Source organism: Zingiber officinale, chromosome 1A (assembly GCF_018446385.1).
Source record: "Zingiber officinale cultivar Zhangliang chromosome 1A, Zo_v1.1, whole genome shotgun sequence".
Classification (NCBI taxonomy): Eukaryota; Viridiplantae; Streptophyta; class Magnoliopsida; order Zingiberales; family Zingiberaceae; genus Zingiber; species Zingiber officinale.
The window spans coordinates 153498090-153523369 of NC_055987.1; the positions used below are offsets into that span (position 1 = coordinate 153498090).

The window sequence follows — 25280 nt, forward strand, 5'->3', positions numbered from 1 at the left end:
AAATTCTATAATATATTTATTTTTAATTCTGTCATAGCTTAATTAAAGTGAGTAACAGTGAGCTGAGGTGCTATAATCACTTTTATATAACATCACCACTTCATCCTAAAAATTGTCACACAGGACAGGTGTTTGTATCAAACAGCCATCCAATTGCATGGGTCACATCATACCGGGAGAAAGTTTAGGAAGATGGTGTGCATGCTTTTTCTCTTTATGCTGCATGATCGGCAATACTTTCGGTTCCCGTTTCCTAGAAGAATCTCATGCACGCACGTACACACGCACATGCAGTGGCTTTAGTTATCAAGAATGGAGAATACAAAGTAGCGCGATTAACCAACACGTATTTCTCATTATATCTTTTTCGATCAATTATGATGATGCTATATTTAAAAAATTATACTATCATAGTGTTGGGTTTTAAAAAACAATCTTTTTATTTTTAAATTTACGTGATATCAAAGTAGTATTAATTTTTAAAATATAATATTATTATGGTATTAATTTTTTAAAAACTAATATCATAATACTATTGATTTTTAAAATATATAATATTATTTTTTAATTTTTTTTAATATAACATTATAATGGTAGAGGGTAAGGGTCAAATCAGAAATAAATATGTCTTTTATAAAATGTAAAAATTAAATATATTTTTATAAGTGATACGGAATATTATGAACGGATTCAAGTATGACATAATAGTGAAAGTTAAGACAAGATGACGGTTAAAATCAAAGGGAGGTGGTGGCTAGTGTATTACTAACCAACAGTGTTTCATCCTCACTTAGTGCTAATGCCTTCGATCCATGGACGATCGACTCACGAGCCGATCAGACCCGAGGGACCTAGCGTGTTGCTCTTGTGCCAGAACACTTAGCATATAACTGATCGTCCCTAAATTGCTCGGGCTTAAGAGAAGATCGACCTACCACAAGATCAACCGAGAATATATTCGACCGGGTCTTGGAGATTCAGCCTTCCATTATCATAGCACGACTTAATACATAGCTGGTTGATCTGACGACCGATCAAACATATGGGCCTTCATTGTACATTCTCCCATCCTCTCATATATAGACGGTCGAGTATAAAATTGACTAGAATTATAGGACTCAATATCTTTATCTCCACAGAGTAACTATACCAACCAAATCTTAAAAGAAATCCGATTGGATTCCTTGAGCTCAAAATATTACTTTAGGGATGAGCTTCCCAGTACAAGGGCGATCAACTGAAAGCACCAATCAAGTCTCTTAGGGATCAGTTTCCCATTCTTTAGAAGTAAATAACACTGTGTATGGTCGGTCAATCATAGAACCGTCCGGACCTATGGGACTTGGTTCTAATTCACTTCATAATCAGGCTTCCAACATCACACAACATATATCAAGATTCAAGGAAGCCTCAAGGGTCAAACATGCTTATTGGACTCAGTGTCTCATTCATATATCGATATGCCACTACAATATGCAGTCGGTCAGCTAAATGTCTAGCTAGGATATATTCAAGAGACAATATTATCAGAGAATCATAACAACATGTCAGAGAATAGCAACCGTTTGTCAGAAAATATTCTTCTGTTATTACATGAGCATTCAATGGAACCTTCCTCGAAGATGACTCTACACTTTCCATCAGCCAACATTATGTCCGCATATTCTTTCAACCGCCTCATTAATGACGTCAGTTACAAAAAAGGTATACGGGTAACAAAAGATTACTCAGACGGTGATTGTCTACCTCCCAGACTATGCATATTCTCTTACTCAACAACTTCTGACATTCGACATTCTCTATCTCCTCATGACTACGGAGGTTATAGAGGTAATATATAAAGGGGGTTCTCTAGCAAGGTACGCTTTAATACGCTCACGCAATGCTTATATTTAGGCTTGGCTACTCTTCTACTGTTCTTCTCTCGATTTTTTGCTAGGATACCGTATTAACTTGAGCGTCGGAGGACTTTCGATAGGAACCTCTTCCCTGATTTTGGCATGACGTTTGTCTGCTCTCTTGAGTGTGTGCAGGAAAGGTTTTCGCTCTAATTTATAGTCTTTTCTCCAATCTAAAATCTTCACTCAGTCAATATCAAAGTCACCTATCCAATACAATGTACCATCTCCAGTTTTAAGACAGATCAATAAGAATTTCTTAATTTTAAATATATATACCCATGGCCTTGGCCAATTATGGTTTATTTAAAACCTAAAAGAGATTACCCACTTTTTATCTCATTCTTTTACTTTACGTTTTAGCTTTTTTTTCTTAGGATGCGTTTGGTTTGGGATTATTCTTGATAATTTTGGTTATCCATCCAAAGTTATCAACAAAAACTTTGTTTGGTTTAGGTATTCGATGATTCCCGAATAATGTTCCATGCCTGACACGTCAGCAAAAGGGTCATATAGCCCGGAATCAGAAAACCTCAGAAAACTAAGGTTTTTCTTGATTCCGGGGTTAACGAATTTTTTTTTTACCAAAAATACCCTCCGATAAGAAAAAACATGGAAAAAAGAGAAAAAATTGTAAAAAAAAATAAAAAAAATGTTTAAAAAATTTTAAAATTTTTAAAAATAAATAATTAAAAAAAATTTAAAAATTTTAAAAATAAAAAAATAAAAAATTTAAACATTTTAAAAATTAAAAAATAAAATAAATAAATAAAAATTAAAATTTAAAAAATGTAAAAAAAAATAAAAAATATAAATATTAATAATATAAAAAATATAAAAACATTAAAAAAAATAAAAAAAACACATAAAAAAGTAAAAAAAATATACAAGAAAAAAGAAAAGTAAAAAAAACATAAATAAATAATAATAATAATAATAATATTATGTATAGTTGATTTTGTAACTGAGGGTAATACGGTAAAATATTAAATTAAGGTATTTATTAAAACCTTCAAACAAATAAATTTTTGTTACATTACCTAGGTTGAACCAAATAACATTTGGTTATGTTTTATTCCCCATAAATTTAGTTATATGATTATCAGATAATCACATAACCATAACCAAGGTTATATATAATAATTTGAATCAAACGTATCTTTAAGATTATTTAAGATATCTTTCTGGAATCCTCTTTTTTATTTTAGCATGTAAAGTAAATATCAGAATATTTTATTGGATTTGACTGATTATAACTATTCGTATTTGGTAAAAGATTATGCGCAGCCTTACCGTTATTTGTAAAAACGAAGTAAATCAGACCATCATGTGAGAGCATTTCTTTCAATTTCGTCAAAAATTGATCTGGCCTGATTTGATAATTCTATTATGTGATAACCAACTCAGTCAAACTTAACTGAGTGCGGATCGGAACTATTCGTTCGTAAAGAGAGAAGATGATGTTGATAAATAATTTCCATTTTTATACTGATAACATTCTTTTTTAGAAAAGCTGACGTATGCTTGTTGATGAATATAAAAGTTAGGTGCTACTATGTTTTTAAAATTGAGTATGAGAGATGATATATTATTTATATTGTCGATTAAATTAGATGACTTAACTTTAGTCCTGCATTAGTTGTTTGTGCAATAAACTAAGTCTTTATTAGTGAAACGGTAGAAAATTTTCTTGGGATCAGATCGATCATTCTCAAATATAGCCAATAAAATTAACTGGGATTATTATTTTTTTTTAGTGAAACAGTGACATTGGCATTATACAAACACTCACCAACTCGGGGTCACAAACACTCAGCAACTGTGCTACCATCACATTATACATCTGATTTTTTTATAAATCACTGTCATATTTTGTTGGATATAACTATCCCTATTAAGTGAGCTTATTTATATGTTGCACACGTAAATACGATCTGAACTCTTTAAAGTAATCTAACTTATGTCTTGTGAGTTTCGGATAATTGGATGTGGATCTTATATGTATAAAACCTATAGTCCCGCATCTATTATTATCGATGGATTGATAATAGATGTGCATTATATAATGGGCTGGTCCCCAGAAGATTAAGGTAATCTTGAGACGTCTCTTCGTTCCCCATTGACGAATAAAATTCGACGTTAATCAAGTTTTTTGTCATTATGTTTATGTATTATTTATTTTGTTATGTCAAACAAAGATACATGATCATATGTTCTTGTTTTTTCTATACGAATTCTTATTTTAATTATCTAGAATTCATACGGCTTAAATTTTTACGAGAATCATCATATTTAACTTTGTGACAACTTTAACAAACGTTTTACAATAGTTGACCTATTGTAGGCAGGTAGTTGCGACAGTTGACTACTAGAAATTGTAAGTCACAAGTTAAATAATTTCCACTGGCTCTGTGATGAAAAAAATGTGGTCATGAACTTGCGACAACTTAGGCGGCAAAAATTTATTCAATAACGCATTTATCTTCAAAATTCACCAGCTGCGATGGAAAAATGGATTTATTCAATAACGCATTTCTACAACTTCGGCAAGGGTAGAACAAATGGATTTATCAAGTCAATTGCCCATATGATAGACCGAGTCAGATAGACAAGGCATACCAATTGAAGCAGAGTGAATTGATCATGCATGTCGTATAAACAAGTTGAACCGATTGAGTCGAGTAAATTGATTTGAGCAAGAGAAGTAGACAAGATGAGTGAATTAATCATAATTCATGCTATTTGAATCATTCTCGCATCTTTCCTTAAAGGGTTAGTTCATGTGCACACAAACGATAACCAACCACAACCACACAGTGCTACCTACACCGCCCATTGTAAATCATTCTTTAATTTCAATGGCCAGGCCAAACTTTTGTTAGATTCTTAGCATCCATTTGTATGATAACCGCTAGTAGTAGCTTGTCATTTAACTTCCGAGTGTAAACAGCATGCGAGCAAAAGACAAACAGCAAAAGGAAAATATTGAGATTGATTATAACTGTGCATCGGGAGGGTACAGTGCTTTAGAATAGACCTCCATCCAAAGATGACTTGGTGACATCTTAAAAATAACTAGTGTCAATAGAGAATGGCACCAGCCTACACTCATAAATGGATGAAAAAACTTACACTGCAGTTTGCAATAAAATCTTTCAACAAGGCGTGGCAAGATCCCAATATAATAGCATTGAAAAGGTCATGACAAGAAACAAGTATCTACGGATACATCTCTAGATCGACCCAATTAGTAATGGAATTCGCTAGAGGAACTTCTTTTCTGCTGGAAGTGAATTTGAGGATTCCACTTCTTTACTGGACGTCCTAATAATAAAGAGAACTGTTTCAAGTAGCATACCACAAACCATCCCTAAGATGCCTCCAGCAGTATTCTGCGTATGCAAAAAAAGTAAACTAGAACTGAAACTAATCATAGTCAAATATACGAAAAACGAGATATGTTTCCATACCATTACGGCACTATGATTAAATAGAGCTCTGAAAGCAGAAAACCCAACTAAATACCCTGTAAACATTATAAGCACCACATGCAAACCTGCAAACAAAAATAAATAAATAAATCTTTTCCTTGAGATATAGTTTGTTTAGTGACTAATTTTCTGAACAACCACAATTACAAATCAATTTATTCTGAAAACAAATGACCAAACTCTGCATTTAGTTTCTTTGTCAAACTCTGAATTGTTTTTAAAAAAATTTCTGTTCCATATTTCAGTCAGTCATATGCACCTATATTACACTTTATTTAACATGATATGTGGTTCACTTACTAACTCCATAACCTGGAAGCGTGAGTCCACATTAGCATTCCTAATCTATCGACAGTTGTACATCCAAATCTCAACACCTTCGTAGGAGCATTAAACTTCACACATATGCTTTGCAAGATTATATACTTGCTTGACAAGTAATGCAAGTTTGATCATTATCATTCATAGGTCACAAAGAGTAAATGAAAATTATTAATATATTATAAAGATATGAAAAATATATTCTTTCTATATATATAGCAAACAATAAGGGGAGCCTTAGTGCAATAATGAAGTTGTTGTCGTATGACTTGATAGTCACGAATTCAAGTCACATAAATAACCGCTGTAATATAGGGTAAGACTATGTACAATAGACTTTTTTCTCGGACCTTGTATTGGTAGGAACTTCGTGCACTAGACTACCCTTTATATAGCAAACAATAACTTTAAAAAAATTTATAAGTCAAGTGAATCATTTTGGTGAATTATCAAATCATGAATTTATAAGGCTCAAATAAAAAATTATAGGATTAATATATAAATATAGTCAGCATTTTCTTGATTTTTTTAAATCTAGCAAAATGTTTTGAAATTTACAAATCTAGCATAATAATTTTTAAGTGTTTTAAAATCTAACATCTATTATAAATTCATTTCAACCCTAACTAAAGTACAATAGGTACCCACATGACATTTTATCATGGTATACAAGTAGCATTTTGGCATCTCTATAAAGCCATATGGATGCGGACATAGATAAAAACTCTTAAACCCTTACTAAACTAATACCTAAACCTAAAACTTGAATACTCAAAAGCTTGTTCTCCTTCCTTCTCATCATCCTCCATGTCAACAACGATGAAGAGGTTGACCAACGGTTGGGAGAGATCAAGATAAAATTTGGGAATAAGGATGTGTGCGCCAACGATGTGGTGGAAGTGTCAAACAAGCACCGAAAGAAAGGGGTGAAGAGGGAGATCCTACAATCGAGCCTAACGATGCAATGAGTCGACCCCGAGCGGGATAGCAATTATCCTACAGGCTGACGAGAAGAGGAATTTAAGAAAAAACAAGAAGAGAAATTGTCATCCTCTAGATTTTTCAAAAAAAAAAAAAATGTAATAACCAAGGATAATACCACAAACAGCTAAACAAACGTTTATATAAACTCCAAATCCAAAGACATAAAGAAAGTACACATCTAAAATATTGAGAACTTGCAAGACCAATGCTTAATGCTTCAGAGTTACGAACTACCAATAGGGTAGCTCTTATAGTTTTAAGTCAATTTAGTTTAGTCTAAATAACCCAAATAAGTTCTTAAATGCAGACTCCACATATGAAATATGTATCCCCTTTCAAAATCCATTTAAGCATACACTTTTTAGAATCATGCTAAAAAACTCTGTTACTAGCATGACTCTTATCGATTAAAATGACAATGGATCCTCTTCTATAGCCTTTCTCACCGATATTTGTTATGAAAAGGAAACAGATGGTAAAGAAAAAGATTCACATTTACTTTCCTTTTAACAACATTAACAGTATCTAGTGTCTAGCGGCCATAGCATGCAATCTTCAATCTGTTCACTCATGAATGAAGCAAAAGGTGATTTCGCTCATCCCGAGCTCCCCTCATCACTGGATGAAGGGAGGTAAATCACAGTACAGAGTGACCTCCTAGGTGGGAGGGCATTTTATCCTAGGGGATTAAACTTTGCGGGAATCGATCATTAGCTAATGAAGCAACTGTCACCCGAGTACCAACTTGAATATACCCATAGGGGCTTTGATCTGTCCACCTTATTTTGTTTTTTTTTAATCAAGGAATTCAGTTCTTCGAACAGACTAATTCTAGAAGTGACTGGCCTAGCCCCACAGAAGTTTCACGCTGACCGCCAGGGTAAATCGAAAAGTGCTTACGGAGGTCCATCCAAACGACCAACATTTTTAGGTTTGTCGTCCCAGTGAAGGAAAATCTCTACGTCGCAATTGGGATTCAAAACTTAGATGTCTAGTTAACCACTTCGAGTGCCTAACCGCTGCAGTGTAGCCTCGAGGGCTTCAATCTATTCACTCATATGATAAACCCAGTTAGCCTCATTGACTAGCCCTAGAGTGATCGGTCCAGGCCTACAGAATTTTCCCATCGGCTACCAGGGTAAATAGGAAGCACGCACGGTGGGCAGTCCAAAAGCCGAGCATCCTTTGGTTACGCGTCCCATTTGGAGAAAAATTTCCTGCAAATACGCCATAACTGGGGACCAAACCGCGGGTGCCTGGTGACAACCTGGATGTCCTATCGCGGCACCATAACCCCTGAAACTATGGTATATGGTCATGACCCTTGATACACAATCATTGACACATACTAATCTATGATTATATCAGCATTTTTCTTATGATATAATGAGTTATGCTAATCGAAATAATTGACACATACTAAATTTGAAGTGTGGGAACTAAAAGACTAAAAAAAAGCGCATAATAAAAATCTATGATATCTATACCAAATCCGATTTGATCTTTCTAAGAGAAAGGCTCCACTGCTTGCCTCTTGGGAACAATGTCCTTCACCAGTTCCTGGTATTCCCTTCTCAGACAATTCAGCAAGCTTCCTCAACCTCGCCTTCAATTCTTCACTCTACCAAATTTCAGCATCCCATCTTCAAAAAGACTTAAGCACAGAGCCATCAAAGAAGAAACAAAAGTCCAACCTTTGACCAATCCTCACCTTCTCCCTCGGTTTAGGACTGGAGAAGACGAAATCAGCCCCCTTAAAGAGGTGATGGAGGTCAGGACGATCGGAAGGAGGAAGGGCATGCCAAATGCTCCTGAGAGATCGATACGACACAGAGCAAGAGAGCGTAAGATACATCTCAAAGGTTGTTAGGAAGGCTGTGAATACCCGTTGAGGCAGAGATGAGGAATGATCGAATGGCTTCAATATTGTCGACATTAAGCCCTACGGCGTTGGGTGGTTGTGGATCGTCAAACATCGCCCCCGTGAGTCAGAGATGCCCTATTTTGCTACTATACCAAAATTTGTGGGCAGAACTAATATAATGAATGTCCTTGAAGAACAGACCCGATTGGACTTCACGATACATCTAGCTCCCAATCAATTTTTAAATTTACCTTTCTACCGTAGAGCTATGTGGAAGCATCTGAATCCCCACGGAATACCCAGTTAGTTAGAGGGTAGTAGACTTGTTATAATGGGGCAAGGAATCAATTCTCGACGGATGCATACCTTTAGGAAAAAAAACCCTCCCACCTTCTAGCCAACTTGGCGGTTAGCTATAAGTTGATTCCGTGATTTACCTCCCTTCACATAACTTGGGAATGGGCCAGCACGCTATTGCTGCCAGTGCTGCCGTCGTCACTTCATCTACGCTCCACAACCAATACCTTTTGATCGAGAAGAAGTTTTCTTGCTTGATCTATTTAGATTACATAGTATTGAAAAAATATAAAGTTTTAATTTTTTATATATTCATGCTTTTATTTGCTAGTTATTTGCTTTCTATGCATTTTGTTTGTTATTTATTTTTGAATTATTAGAAAAAGATTATCATTAAATTAAATGATTATGTTTTTAAAATATTATACTAATGATAAATTAATTAAAATATTGAAATATTTTTAAAAAAATGCAAGATGAATCTACTTTAAACAGGACATCTCCCCCTCCACCTCCTTCTCCTCTGCCTTCATCACTTCTTGATGTCAACTCAAATGAGTATCGATCCTTGGTTAAGAAAGAACATCCTCGAGTATAAAAAAAATGACGGACCGCTATTTCAAATAGAATCAAGGCTAAAATCGAAATTTCCAAATTTAAGTTTGTTTTCAACTACTTAATTCGAAATTTAGACTTTTGAATAATGAAAATTGATCTACATTAATTTTTGAAAATCACCCCTGCTGCTGGCTACGCCACTGGTGAGAGGCACCTGAGGTGCACCTAATCACCTTTTACTACTACAATAGAATGGGAGCATCCAACCTTTTTGTCAAATCTAATATATATATATATATATATATATATTCAATTTTAAATGGGAAAACACCTAAAACCCCTATTTTAGATTTTCATCTCAAAGGGGCCCGTTTTCATAAATTAACTATGAAATTCGTTTCTTGTGAAGATATACTTCTCCTGTCTCTCTCCTCTTGTGCAAAATTTTAACTAAATACAAATTATAAAATAATAATAATAATAATAATAAAATTCAATGTTAAAAATATAGTTAGACACTTATAACCACCCATGGAAATTTAATATTTCTTAGTAATCATATTTTTAGAGCATTGATTATTTTTTTAATATATTAACTATATTTTAACACTTAAGTTTAAATTTTTTTTTTTTTTTTTGATAATTTAGGTGACCAAGTTTCGCTCGACTAATCCAGAGATAGACGGTCTTCTCTGTCATCGTATATCGAATAAATTTAGAGCACAATACACTTAAGCTATGTTTACATAAGAAAATGAATTAAAGTTGCAAAAATCCTTAAAAAAGGAAGAGAAAAGAATCCTTAAAGAAAGGAGAGAAAGGAAGAGAAGCTCAAGGATAGAAAGCAAAAATAAGCTCACGCCACAAGCGAAGTCATTGGCAAGCATGCGCAAGGTTGGTTGTAGCTCCAAATGAGGTTGTCTGCGGCTCATGGTAGCATGAGGCGGTCGTGTAGGGCCGCTTGTGCCTCGCAATAGCATGAGGTGGTCGTGTAGGGCTACCCGTGGCTCGTGGTCATACGAGGTGACCTCACAAGGCCGCGTGAGGCAATGGCATGGTGTCACACGCATAGTGTCATGCTAGGCCGGTTGTACAAAGCTGCATGAGGCGACCGTGTAGGACAACGCATGGCTCATGCGATTAAGGCAAAGGTGTAATTGGGAAGCAAGAAAGAGGAAAGAAAGAAAGGTTTGACAGATAAAAAAATAAAAATTGATCCACAAATGGATTCTTGAACTATCCGTCTATTATTTTACAATAAGTAAACAGTGGAAAGGATAAATAATTTCATCCTTTTTAATAAAATAACCATTAAAAAAATTTCCTCGCAAAAAACTTTTCTCAATTCTTAAATCCATCCTCCCAAGTAAGCAAAGAATTAAAGGTCAACCTACAATTATTTGTCCCTATTGTATTCTTAATATAATCCTCTTATTTATTCCTCTAAATATTTTACTACAACACATCCATTGGGGCATAAAAAATAAAAAGTTATATATATTATATAATACATGACATATAATCCTCTTATTTATTCCTCTTAAGTATTTTACTACTACAATGCACCCATATATATATGTATATATATATATATATATATATATATATATATATATATGAACATGAGATCAAATAGAAAATAACGTGCATCAGAATTTTTTTTTCAATTTTAAAACTTTTAATTAAAATTTTGTCATTTATATAAAAGGATTAGGTGTTGTGAGTGTTTTAGAAAATTAAAGTCTGAGGAGATAATTTATAGAAAGGGACTCTTTCTGAATAAAAATCAAAATTAGAGCCTTTCTTGAATACTCTTTTGAGGAAAGAATTTAAATGTTTTTTAATATCTAATAATCACAAAAAAAAAATTATAAAGATTTTATAGGAGTCCCAACATACGTTAATTAAAAAAATCCTAACTATTAAATCAGCCTACTATTTATTTGAAATGAATTAAAATATAAGAATATAGGTTATATATATTCAAAATAAAAATTTAAGCCATAAAAATATCCTAATAATAAAAAATATTTAAAAAACAATCAATTATCAAAATCTCTAACCGTAAGACCAACTTCATTAAGTGGTGGATATCTGGTGCTAACTTAAAAAAAAAAACACTTAATTAAGTGGAGAACACCTGGGCTAGAAGAAAAAAAATAGTTTTTTACTGAACCACATAGGTAAGTTTTCGAAATTACCAAATCGCGTAGGGTGGTTTCAAAATTACCAAATCACGTATCCACTTTTCGTTTTACCCCTAATCAGTCGACCGATAAAATCGATCGAATTGATTTCTATTTGGAAATCAGACGACTAATTTTTAATACCAGTCGAATTGATTTCTCTATGTGTCCAAGTTTCGAGCAAATCAGGCTCGACTGATAATGAAAATCAACCGAATCAATTTGCTTCTATATCAAAGTCTGTTTTGAGCAAAATCGGTTGATGGATCAAACAACCTCGGATTGACATGAAACTGTTGGTGCAACAGAGCCGGCAAAAGGAGGTTAAGTTTATTTGTCAAAAAGTAAAACAACACCTTTCTCGACCGTGCAACTCAAATTAGCAGTAATAGTATAATAAAATAAATAACAAGAAAATGAAGGAAGAGGCGTAGGGTTTACTTGGTTACAACCTAGGTGATTGTTAATCCAAGGACAATGGAAGCTCAAAAAATCTCCTTCGATGAAGGTGGAGAAGCCTCTTACACTCGTTAATTGCTTAAACTATTGCTAGGAAAAGAATACAAGAGTTGATTTCTATTTCCTAAATCCAGAGGTCTTTTTATAGCTATGGAAAAAGTTATCCGTGGCTGGAAGGCGCCTCGCTGGCGCCAGCTTTATCCTTTATAAATGGCAATATCAGCCTAGTCGAAGGCGCCTTCCACAGTGAAGTGCGGAGACGCACGGAGGCGCCTTCAACTCCCTTTGAAGGCGCCTCCAGCAGCACTTACAACCACCATTTGCTCTTCTGCTGCTCCGATCGCCTGGGTGATCATGGCCATGACCATCCAGGATAGGGCCGAACTCATTTCCCGGTCTTCTCCTCGAGCAAGCTTCCGCTCAGGCTTCTCGTCCCTCAGAACATCACGCACGTCCTTCTCATCCACCAGTGTACTCTTCTGCAACACCTCGTCCCTCGGATGCACCAAGCACGTCGGCTCCCTTCCTGTGCAATCCTTCTCGCTAGCTGCGTCTTCTGCTCGCCTTCTTGTGTTCCTAAGCTCCTGCACACTTAGACACAAGGATCAAACATAACAGGATCTAACCTAACCTGGTTGATCACATCAAAACTACCACGGGGTTCTAACAGAAACTAGCTTCTATGCGTTGGCCTTACAGTTAGGGGTTTTGATAATTAATTATTTTTTAAATGATTTTTATTATTAGGATATTTTTATGGCTTAAATTTTTATTTTGAATATATAACCTATATTTTTATATTTTAATTCATTTCAAATAAATAGCCTTTGGGAATTAGCCCTTGGCAGCTAGTAGACTTACAAACGATTAAAGTCTCAGGCTCATCGCCATAAATTATCTCATCATATACTGGTTCGCTAGTTGACTTGGTCTCATCTTCGTCATAAATTGGATCATTAGTCGCCTCGATCTCTTCTCTAATTTGAGATCAAGATTCTTCTTCAATTTCTTCTAGGTCAAATTTCTCCTCTAAATCATCTTTGAATTTGTCCAGGTCATCTAGAGCGTCAAAAGTCGAAACTATCGTCCTGCATGGTGAAACCTAATCATCCCTGGAACAGAGTTTGGGTGTAACCAAAGGGAAGAAAGTGACACTTCATCTTCTTCTTTATCTTCTCCCAATCAGTGATCTTGGCTTTGCCAATTTGTCGCCGCAAGTACTCCCACCATGCTAATGCTAGGCCTCTGAGTATAACGACAACTAATTTTACTTTCACTTGATCGGGTACTTCCTTATAATAAAATATCCGCTCCACTTTGTTGATCTAATCAACGAAGCCCTCTGCTTGTAACATACGAGAAAATTTGGGCAAATCAACCCAAAAACCGATATCTCCATAAGGCTCCTCTTGACCATGGCGTTCCTAGTATATAGCCCGGGTGATAAGGGTTCTCGAAGGTAGACTCAGATCCACAATCTTTAAGATTTTGTGCCACCGCCACTAGACGCGGGGTTAAATCTACGACTTGACTCTGTTAATCCTCAATCATCATCATGTCTTGAACACAACGATTACGGTGCTCAACTTCCTCACAAAACCTGCCCACTCTGATACCAAATGACGTCGAGCAGGATAGCGATTATTCAGCACATTGATGAGAAGATGGATTTGAAGAGAAAACAAGAAGAGAACCCGTCGTCCTCCAAATTTTTCCGACAAAGGAAATATTATTTAATAATCGAGGATAATCCCTTAAACAACTAATAGACGCTTATATAAACTCCAACTCTAAGACACAAAGAAAGGAAATAAATATTAACATATAAACTCCAATGTCTAACTTGTAAAGAGAGGAAAAAAATCCTATCAAAAAGGAAATTTTATTAACAGAATCACAATCCAAAAATCCTTAAACAAACTCGAAATCCAAAAATACAAAAGACGAAAATTACCAAAAATATCCTAAATGCCAAAAATACCTTAAATACCAAAAAAACTCAAAAATTACTAAAAATAGTATGAAAGATATTCGGACCCTCCTATATCATGAGTGTTCATCACCATTTAGTGCTCATCACCACTTATAGTAATGGCTCAAGAATTCTCCCATCTCCATGTCCATGTCCATGTCCTTCATCTCCCTCTATAACACCATTACCATCACTAACAACTCTTCTTCGCTAGCATTGAGGTATTTGCAAGGCAATTGAGGCATGAAGAGGGTTTGGTCTCATGATTAGGTAACTAAATGAGGCGCTTGTATGCTAGCTCAATTGGGTTTACTAACTATTATTTTGAGATTCATGTCTTAAGTACCTTTTTAATTTCTTTCCTTAATAATTTCTTTCCTTATTAATTTCTTTAATAACATTCCTATGCAAAAAACATATATTTGTTTTTCATTTTGACTTTGGTTGACCTCTAATTATTAGAGTAAGCATTTTCCTTAGATCTTAACTTATATACTATCAGTTATCAGAGCTTTCTATAATTCACTCTTTAGCTCCTAATAGTCATATCTAAGCACTTTGGGCATTAAGAGAACTTTTTTTTAGGTCTTTGTCCTCTTATCAAGTTGATATTGTTATAATTTATTCACAAATTCTAATTCTTCAACTCTAAAATTATCATGCTCACAAATAGAAAAAAGAAAATATACTTTGTTCTTATGTGTTTTCATCGTCTTGGTCTTGTCCTTTGCTTGCAACAAGGAATTCATCAAGTTTGCTATAACACCAAACATTTCATCTACAAAGGGAGTGTTGCCTCATTCACTATCTAGGTTACTCTCACTTTTACTTGAGGCTTCCCCTTAACTTGAGTTAATCTCCTCACTTTCACTTAAGCTCACCATTAAGTCATCAATGGCCATCAAAGTTAAATGGTGGCATCTCTTGGCCTTTTCTTCTTCATCCAGGGATGATGTGCCATTTAATGTAGTCCTCATTACTCTCTCTTTAAAAAAAAGGCAATATACTCGTAAAATGTCCAACAATTAAAGAACAATCTTTCTTTTTTCTTCTTCTCTTGCCCCTAATTTTCCTCTTAATCTCAGTTGTGCTAAACTTCTTATTCTTCTTTAGTTCTCTTCACCATGTGAACTATATAAGTATCATCATCACTATCCGATGATAACGAGTGATGATGGTGGTGATGAAGAGTTGCCCTTATCTTTGTCGTGTGTCACAAATGCAATGTGTTTCTTGGTTTACTTTAAACATTGATTTAACTCTTCATAAATCTCCATTTAGTAAGAGTCCATCCTTGTGAAAACGAACCAAATCATGATTGTCACTTTCCCTAAAACTATAATCAATCCATTATAGATTCCCATAAACTATTCCATGCATGTAATTGATTATTTTTGTCTTACATTTTGAAATTTTGTAATTGATTCATCAAAGTTCCGTTTTCACAATTTCAAAATTGAGGGTGCGTTTATGCAACTCAATCAACTTATTCTATAACTACTTTGCATTTTCAAAGTCCCCCTTATTTAATTCATTCATTAGGAGCCCACTTTGTAGAGTGATGATAGCCTTTGCATTAGTTAGAAATTCTTTTTAATCTCTCCACTCGACTTCTCTAAATCAATTAGCTCATCCTTTCTGTCCATCGAAACTTAAAATCCTATATCGATCACCATCCATATATTGAAGTCCACCAACTATGTGCCAAAGTCCTCCATGAGATAGTACTTCATTCTTAATTTTCAATAAGCAAAATTAACTTCATCGAAAAGCATGAGCTTGTGCCCCCCTTGTAAAGTCATCTCCTTGAATATTAATTTAAAAGTTCTATAGTCTCGCTTTGATACCTCGTTCAAAGACACTTAGGGATTGTCACTCATAAATATCTACTATAACCACCCCTTTACAAGAGACAATAGAGTAAGCCTTGCAAATCAAAGTTAAAATTTCCATGGCATCAACATTGACTCAACCAAAAAAATTCCATAAGCTCTTGACAAACCTAACCCAAACTAAGACTTCTCTTAATATATATATCTCTCACCTATCCCTAAGAGATAAAAATGGAATGCTAATAAGAATAAATTAACAAGGGCTTAAGAGTCAAAGTCTTCCAATCCTTCATCCAAGCTCTAGGAGTTCCATTGGGCACTAGATCAACTAGATCTTAAGAGATTAGATGATTAATAATGAGTTCTTAGTCGCTAAAAATTTCCAAAAGATTATATAACTTTAGGTTCAACATTCACTTATTGAGCGCCTCCGGTCAACAAGAATTATGGCCCAGTTGATTGGACAACTCAAATATAAACATTGTACTCCAATAGATATATCTCTAATCGACTAGAAAAATCTTCCAGTCAAATGCTCATATTGCAAGTAAACTAGAAGAAATATTTTATTTGCATAAACACTGCATCATTGCATTAGGTTGACTATCAACCCTTAATGAATTGATTGGCATACTACAATCAACTAAAAACCTTTATCTAGTCAATTGGCACACTTGGGTAGTTCCTCTTCACTAGCAGTCCGTCATAAACTTCCATAAGGTTCAAAATTAAACTAAGTGAAACATATAAGTTGGGTACCTCATACAGTTGTAAAGTTTCAACAATCAAACCCGAGTAACTCACTCACTACCTAAGCAATTACAACACCAATACATCTTATACCCAGAAAATAAACCCAAGATTGTAACACTTAATCAGATACACAAGGTTCATATGTCTTCAATCTTCAACTCCTCGATCCTAACTAACTACCCTCGAGTCGTTTAAACATCTCCTCAATCTTGGCTACTTGCCCCAAATCTTCTTGTTAGTTCTCGAGTCCTCTTTAATCTGAAGTAACTGCTCTCAAGTCATTCAAGTGTCTCCTCAATCTAAGCTACATGCTCTTGAGTTTCTTGATTTAGATTACCTTCCCTTAGGCTTAAACCCAATCAGCACAATTAAACCTACACACTTGATACACCATCATCAAATGCACACTTTAGCTTAACTTGTACTGTCAAACTTTCAAAACAATGTCGTCTAACCCAATCATGAGGGACTATTTTTCCAGCATCAAGTTCATGTTGACTATCATCAGCAATGTGTCTCCACTTGACTATTTTTTTCCTTTACATCATTGTTAACTTTCAATTTCACTTTGTTCAACTTTTATGCTTCTAACGTATAAAATAAAATTCAATAATTCTCTCTACATTATAGAAATTCAATTTAATTTATAATATACTGGGTTTAATTTAATTTCTTAATACACTAGATTCCTTTTATCAAATTAAATTATTTTTTTCTTTTTTAAAAAATCTAAAATGGATAGGAAAAAAAATTAATATTTTGTGACAAAATAGGTAGTGGAGAAGACAAAAGATGATAGGGATTTTAGATTTTAAGTTATGATACACATAAATGAGTAAAACGAGAGTATGAGTAGTAGTTAGGAAGGGAGATAAATAATAGCTCTCAAAATAGTGGTAGAAAAAGAAACTATTAATGTAATTAGCATATATGGACCTCAAGTAGGATTAGATGAAGACACCAACAAGTATTCTCATTTATAACGAACATTACTTCCACCACTAACGTACACCAAAAAAAGAGAAAATGGAGATGGCTTCCCACCACTTGAATTGCAACATCTATGGTTCATACAATCGAAGGTTAACCAACAATTATCTAAATGGGAAGATATCAAAGAAGTTTGACTTTATTGTTGAGAGTTGAGGTGCAATAGGAGCCAGTTACCAAAGCTTTAACTTGAAGTGTGTATGAATACAAAGGGAACAAATTTCCAAGCTCCTTGAGATTGAGGTAGAGGCACACCAACGCAAAAACTTTTAAGACATTATGAACTTGGCAAATTATATGTCTCCTACATCCGACCATTCCTAGTATCAACCATCCCCACCACTTGAAGTCTCATCTCCAAAACCAAGGCTCCAAGAATAACTCCTTGACAATTATTGATCAGCTGCCAGCCTGCCACACATAGGCTCAAATAGAGGACCCTGATTCTATGCTAGAATTAGGACGTGAAATTGAAGACCAACTTCCACTATAAATGTCTATTAGTGCTTGATTACATCAAGATGGACAAATAGGATGACAAGAGAGACTAAAATTATCATCACATAGCATAGACAACCGTGCATGATGCAACTATAAGTGTTTATAGCATGCCACAACATCATAGTGCTAGTTGACTCCAATAACACACATGACTTCCTGAATAAGGTTGTTAATAGACAATAGCTATCACGTCAATGGTCCAACTTATATATACTCCTAAATATGTAGTGGATAGGTATTTGTACTTCCTGTTGGATTACCATGTCATTGTCTCCAATATCCATCTTTTGATGTTGAATTAATGCTATAAATTATATTCAAGGGGGGGCAGTCACTCCTTAACCACAAGGATGATATTGATAATGTTGAGTTTACATACATGACTTGGTTATTGGTAAATATTTTCAAAGGAAGATTTCTATACCCCTAAAAATGTTCAAATGATATGAAGTACTTTTTTTATTCATGTATATGAGCACACATACATGTATACACAAATATATACTAACATGTATATACACACACTCGTATAGATGTCTCATGTGTGTGCGTGTGTGTGTGTAGAACATATATGTACATGTATATCGAAAGTATTTAGCACTTGCAAGACCAATGTTTAATGCTTCGGAGTTACGAACTATCAATAGGGTAGCTCTTATAGTTTTAAGTCAATTTAGTTTAGTCTAAATAACCCAAATAAGTTCTTCTTAAATGCATACTCCACATACGAAATATGTGTCCCCTTCCAAAATCCATTTAAGCAGACACTTTTTAGAATCATGCTAAAAAACTTTCATTATGTTGCTAGCATGACTCTTACCGATTAAAATGACAATGTATGATCTATAGCCTTTCTCGCCAATATTTGTTATGAAAAGTAAACGGATGGTAAAGACCAAGATTCACATTTACTTTCCTTTTAACAACATTAACAGTGTCTTGTGTCTAGTGTCTAGTCTCTAGCGTCTAGCTGCCATAGCATGCAATCTTCAATCAGTTCACTCGTGAATGAAGCAAAAGGTGATCTCTCACCCCAGGCATCCCTCATCGCTGGCCCCACAGCGAGATAAAGGGAGGTAAATCACAGTACCGAGTGACCTCCTAGGTGGGAGGGCATTTTATCCTCAGGGGAATGAACCCTGCGGGAATCGATCCTTAGCTAATGAAGCAACTCTGTCACCCAAGTACCAACTCGGCTACACCCATAGGGGCTTTGATCTATTCACCTCATTTTTTTTAATCAAGGAATCCGACTAATCCTGGAAGTGACTGGTCCGACTCCACAGAAGATTCACACTAACCGCCAAGGTAAATCGGAAAGTGCTCACGGAGACCCATCTAAGTGACTACGGTGTGCCGCAGCCGGGATTCAAACCTTAGATGTCTAATTAACCACTTCAAGCGCCTAACTGCTGTAGTGTCTTATGGTGTATGGTCATGACCCTTGATACACAATCATTGACACGTATTAATCTATGATTATATCAGCAATTTTATTATTATATAATGAGTTATGCTAATCGAAATAATTGACGCATATTAAATTTGAAGTGCGGGAACTAAAAGACTAAAAAAAAAGCACATAATAAAACTCCTTGATATCCATACCAAATCCGATCTGATCTTTGTAAGAAGAGAAAGGTTCCACTGCTTGCTTCTTGGGAACAATGTCCTTCACCAGTTCCTGGTATTCCCTTCTCTCGGACAATTCAGCGAGCTTCCTCAACCTCGCCTTCAATTCTTCACTCTACCAAATTTCAGCATCCCATCTTCAAAAAGACTTAAGCACAGAGCAATCAGAGAAAGAAACAAAAGTCCAACCTTTGACCGGTCCTCACCTTCTCCCTCGGTTTGGGACTGGAGAAGACGAAATCAGCCCCCTTAAGGAGGTGACGGAGGGCAGGACGATCGGAAGGAGGAAGGGCGTGCCAGATGCTCCTGAGAGATCGATACGACACGTAGCTCTCCCGCAAGAGAGCGGAAGATACATCTCGGAGGTTGTCAGGAAGGCTGTGAACGCCCGTTGAGGCGGAGATGAGGAATGATCGAATGGCTTCAGTATTGTCGACATTAAGCCCTACGGCGTTGGGTGGTTGTGGATCGTCGAACATGGCCCCCGTGCGGCGGAGGTGCCGCTACTATACCAAAATTTGGGGCGGAACTAATATCATGAATGTCTCGAAGAACGGAACCGATTGGACTCCACAATACATCCGGCTCCCCACCAATTTTGTAATTTACAGATTGACCATAGAGCTACGTGGGAGTAATAGAAGACCTGTCAATTTAAGGAAGGTAGATTTATATAATAATAAAATAATAGATTAATTTTTGATAAGTCATGGGTGCGCATGTACAAGGTTGGTTGGAGCACAGATGTTTTGGATTATTTTTTTTAATGATTCAAGGGATGTGTCATTCATATTTGTGATTGAATTATGATCATGATCTAATTATAAATTATTATAATCTCTTCTTGGGTTCATCGTCCCCATCAAATTCTAAATTTTATTCGGAGCGGACGGTCGAAGGTTGTTCGGAGGATATCATCGCTCGACGTCCAATAACCTGGCCACTTATTCACCATCAGAAGCCTCCGATCGTCCGCTCTGAATAAAAATTATAACCTGATGAGGACAATAAACTCAAGAAAGGATCACAATAATTTACGATCAAATCGCGATCTGATCGTAAATATGAGTATTCGATCGCAAAATGAGTGACACATTTTTTTGGACCACAAAAAGTAGATCAGCCTCGGTTGGTTGCGCCTCCTAATGAGGTTACCTTAGGCTCACGATAGCATGAGGCGGTCGTGTAGGATCGCTCGTGACTTGCAGTCGCATGAGGCGTTCGTGTAGGCATACTTGTGGCTCGTGGTCGTGCGAGGTGAACTCGTAAGACAGGGTGAGGCGGTGGCATGGTGTCACTCATGTAGTGTCGTGCTAGACCGTCTGTGCAAGGCTAATAGAGGCGACCGTGTAAGGCAACACATGGCTCGTGCGAAAAGAAAGGAAGGTTCGACGAAAAAAATACAAATTGATCCATAAATAAAATTTTAAATCTATCCGTCTATCATTCTATAATAAATAAACAGTGGATAATTCCATTTTTTTTTATCATAAAATAATCATTAAAAAAATTTCTAACAAATTTTTCTCAATTCTTAAATCCATCCTCCTAAGTACATAATTAAAGACCGACCTCCCTCGTGATAATATAATACATTGAAATCGAAATCATATTGATTTTTTATAATGAAATTATATTAATTAAAATATTTTAACATTAAAATATTAAAGTAAAGTTATTAATAGAGTCATTAGGATAAAGTACAAAATTCGAATTGTTTAGATTTTCGAGTGTCATCCTTACGGCTTCCTTATAAAAAAATAATTTAATTTAATATTACACTTATCTTAGTAAAAAAACTAAGAAAAATATATTTTTTAACATTGTTGACCTAAAATATTTATAGATATTTCTTTGATCATAGTGTTGTAAATTCTAAGACATGGGACTAAAGAGAACTATATTTTTTTATATAAAACAACCAAAGAAAATTAATGATGAGAAAAATTCATAATAATATGTTGCAGCTGAGTCTCGAACTCTAAATCACTAATTGTTTCGCTTGTGGAATTATTAATAAACCTTGGAATTATTTTTAGTGTGAATAGAAAAAAAGATATTAACGTAAACTCATTTTAGATTTCATCAAAGTTAGTTAGTAAATGGGAAGATTTTTAATAAAATAGTAAGATATATATTAAAATTATCATTTTATGTAAAAGGATTAGGTGTTGTGAGTGTTTTAGAAAATTAAAGTATAATTTATAAAAAGGGACTGAATAAAAATCAAAATTAGAACCTTTCTTAAATTCTCTTTTGAGGAAAGAATTTAAATGCTTTTTAATATCTAATAATCATTAAAAAAAATTTATAAAAGACTTTATATGAGTCCAAACATACGTTAATTAAAAAAATCCTAACTATTAAATCAGCCTACTATTTATTTGAAATGAATTAAAATATAAGAATATAGGTTATATATATTCAAAATAAAAATTTAAGTCATAAAAATATCCTTAATAATAAAAACCATTTAAAAAATAATTAATTATCAAAATCTCCAACGGTAAGACAAACTTAATTAAGTGATGGATAGCTAGTGCCAACTTAAAAAAACTTAATTACTTAAAAAAAAAACTTAATTAAATAGAGAACACCTGGGCTAGAAGAAAAAAAAATAATTTTTTATCAAACAACATAGGAAATTTTTCGAAATTACTAAATCACATAGGGTAGTTTCAAAATTACCAAGTCACGTATCTACTTTCCATTTTATTCCTAATCAATTGACCGATAAAACCAATCGAATCGATTTCTATTTGGAAATCAATCAACTAATTTTTAATACCAGTCGAATCAATTTCTCTATATGCCGGAGTTTCGAGTAAATCAGGGTCGACTGATAATAAAAAACAATCGAATCGATTTGCTTTTGTATCAAAGTCAGTTTTAGGTAAAATCGATTGATAAATCAAATGACCTCGAATTAACATAAAATTAATTTCTATGTATTGGTCTTATACTTAGGGGTTTTGATAATTAATTATTTTTTAAATGATTTTTATTATTCAGATATTTTTATGGCTTAAATTTTTCCCTTGGCAGTTAGTAGACTCTTGCATGCGATTAAAGTCTACCTCATCATATACTGACTCACTAGTTAACTTGGTCTCATCTTCTCATAAATTGGATTATTAGTTGCCTCGGTTGTTAGGGTCGAAATATGCTGGGAGGAGGGGGGGTGAATAGCTCGTCGTTTGCTCGTCGTCTTGCTTCTTGGTGATGATAGGCAGCGGGAAATACAAGAAACAAAAATACAACGCTAACACGAAGGATTTACTTGGTATCCACCTCAAGAGTCAAGAATAGGTGACTAATCCAAGGATCCACACACGACACGCACTCTTCACTATGAAAACACTCCTTTACGGTAACTACCGAAGGCGGATAAGCCCTACAACACTCTCAGTACAAGAAGAAAGAAAGGGAAGCAAATACAATTGAAATCTTACAAGATTTACACTTAAAACTCTAACCCTAGCTTCTTCTTCTTGTCGTAGATCGCCTCTTGACTTGGACGTGCATAAGCACTTGCCTCCAAGAACCTTCAAGAACTGGCGATGAGAGCTCGGAGAAGTTGCTGTGAAGATCGGAGAAGAATCGGACGAAGAGGTATAAAAGAACTGCTGAACAAGACGCTCGCAACGGCTTTATCCAGCGCTAATGGTCGGATCCCAATTGATTGAATTGCTCTCAATCAATTGGGGAGCCTTTGGATCGATCAGTTGATCGATCCAGAGCACCTCTGTGCTCTCTGGAAATCGCTTGAATTGATTGTCCGATCGATTCAATGTTTATTGCGATTTTCCAGCCTCCCAATCGACCCGATCGATTGGAGGCTCCCAATCGATCGGCTGATCGATTGGGAGGTCTTCTGTGCTATCATCGATTCTCCCCAATCGATCCACTGATCGATTGGGAGGAGGTTTTGTCGAGGAGGTTTTGTCGCGGCACCTCACCCAATCGATCAACCGATAGATTGGGCATGAGTCAATTGATCGGTTGATCGATTTTCCCATTAGAGACTTGTCAAATCAAGTCCAAAATCCCTAGAACCAACATTCGGTCAACCATGACATGTTGGAACATCATGTCTAGCATCCGATCACCCTCGACCTACTAGGACTTCCTCACCAAGTGTCCGATCAATCCCTTTGACTCACTTGGACTTTTCTCCTCGTGCCAAGTATCCTGTCAATCCTTTGACCTACTTGGACTTCTCAATACCAGGTGTCTGGTCAACCTTGACCCACCTGGATTTCCACGTGTCTGGCTTCACTCACCAGGACTTCCATTCTACCTGACTTCACTCACCAGGACTTTCCATCTGCCTGACTTCACTCACCAGGACTTTCCATCTGCCTGACTTCACTCACCAGGACTTTCACCTAGCTCCACTTACTAAGATTTTCATACTGCCTAGCTTCACTCACTAGGTCTTTCAGCTGGCTTCACTCACCAGGATTTCCCTTCTGCCTAGCTTCACTCACTAGGATTTCTCATCTGCCTGGCTTCACTCACCAAGACTTTCACCTAGCTTTACTCACTAGGATTTTCATGCTACCTAGCTTCACTCACTAGGTCTTTCACCTGACTTCACTCGCCAGGATTTTCCAACTGTCTAGCTTCACTCACCAGGACTTTCCATCTGACTGGTCAACCTTGATCAGAGGAGAATTGTACCAACAATGTCTCCAAATGAATAATTGCACCTGCAATCTCCATGTATTGTCAAACATCCAAACTCAAGCTTGAGTCATCTCAAGCTTAATCAACCAGGTCAACCTTGACCTAGGGAATATTACACCGACAATCTTCCCCTTTTTGATGTTTAACAATACTTTTAAGTTAGGTTAATCACATAGCCTCAAACTTCGTTTCATGTCAAGGCATGAATGAGGGTTTCCTTCATTCTCTCCCTTTCCTAGAGGGCAAACTCTCTCTTTAGGTAATGAAGGTCTAACTTAACCCTACATTCTCCCCCTATTGGCACACATAAAAAATAACTCTCCCCCTGAAGAGTTAGTCACAGTTGTTCACAACTTCACTTGTTGGACACAACACTACAATAAAGATCTCATACCCTTGATTATCTTCAACGCTCACCCTTGAGCGTTAATCAATCCAACAATGAAGGTCCCATACCCTTCATTGTGTTTCAATGCTCACCCTTAAACATTATTCCACATTATGATGCTCATCCTTGAGCATCCATAACCCCTCAATGAAGATATCCACTCTCTATTGCTTTTCAACGCTCAACCTTGAGCAATTATCTTTCTAAACGAAGGTTTAACCACCTTCAAAGGTCTTGGAAAATAATTTCCATGTCCTTAATGAGTGACTCTCCCTAAAGACATGCTTCAAACTTTGTCATTGCACCAATAATGACTTGGAATTCCTAAATCTTTAGGGAACCCACATTTAGAAGTTTTGAAATTTAAAAATTCAATAATGAAATCAAACCTCAACCTAAACTCCTACTTAGCCTTCCTTAACCAATCCATCCTTGTTTTCATCATAAAAACTCCCCCTAAATGTA

At 35.4% G+C, this 25280-nt stretch overlaps 1 protein-coding gene across 1 annotated transcript; it reads right to left on the reverse strand.

Annotated features, from left to right (window-relative positions):
* Nucleotides 1–4983: 4983 nt before the first annotated feature.
* On the reverse strand, nucleotides 4984–20335 carry LOC122038046. Its single transcript, XM_042597607.1, has 4 exons — nucleotides 19945–20335; nucleotides 19715–19853; nucleotides 5369–5454; nucleotides 4984–5290 (listed from the first exon to the last, which is right to left on the reverse strand). Exons 1-4 carry the CDS (start codon nucleotides 20215–20217, stop codon nucleotides 5162–5164), a joined length of 627 nt encoding a protein of 208 aa, XP_042453541.1. The 5' UTR covers nucleotides 20218–20335; the 3' UTR covers nucleotides 4984–5161.
* Between the last annotated feature and the right edge of the window lie 4945 nt (nucleotides 20336–25280).

Excerpts from the sequence above, each read along its gene's own strand:
- LOC122038046 (XM_042597607.1), bottom strand. The coding sequence starts at position 20,217 with ATGTTCGACGATCCACAACCACCCAACGCCGTAGGGCTTAATGTCGAC. Across the intron at positions 5,455-19,714 it reads CAAAGATCAGATCGGATTTG|GTTTGCATGTGGTGCTTATA; the intron begins GTATGGATATCA and ends TTTTGTTTGCAG. Across the intron at positions 5,291-5,368 it reads TTAATCATAGTGCCGTAATG|AATACTGCTGGAGGCATCTT; the intron begins GTATGGAAACAT and ends TTGCATACGCAG.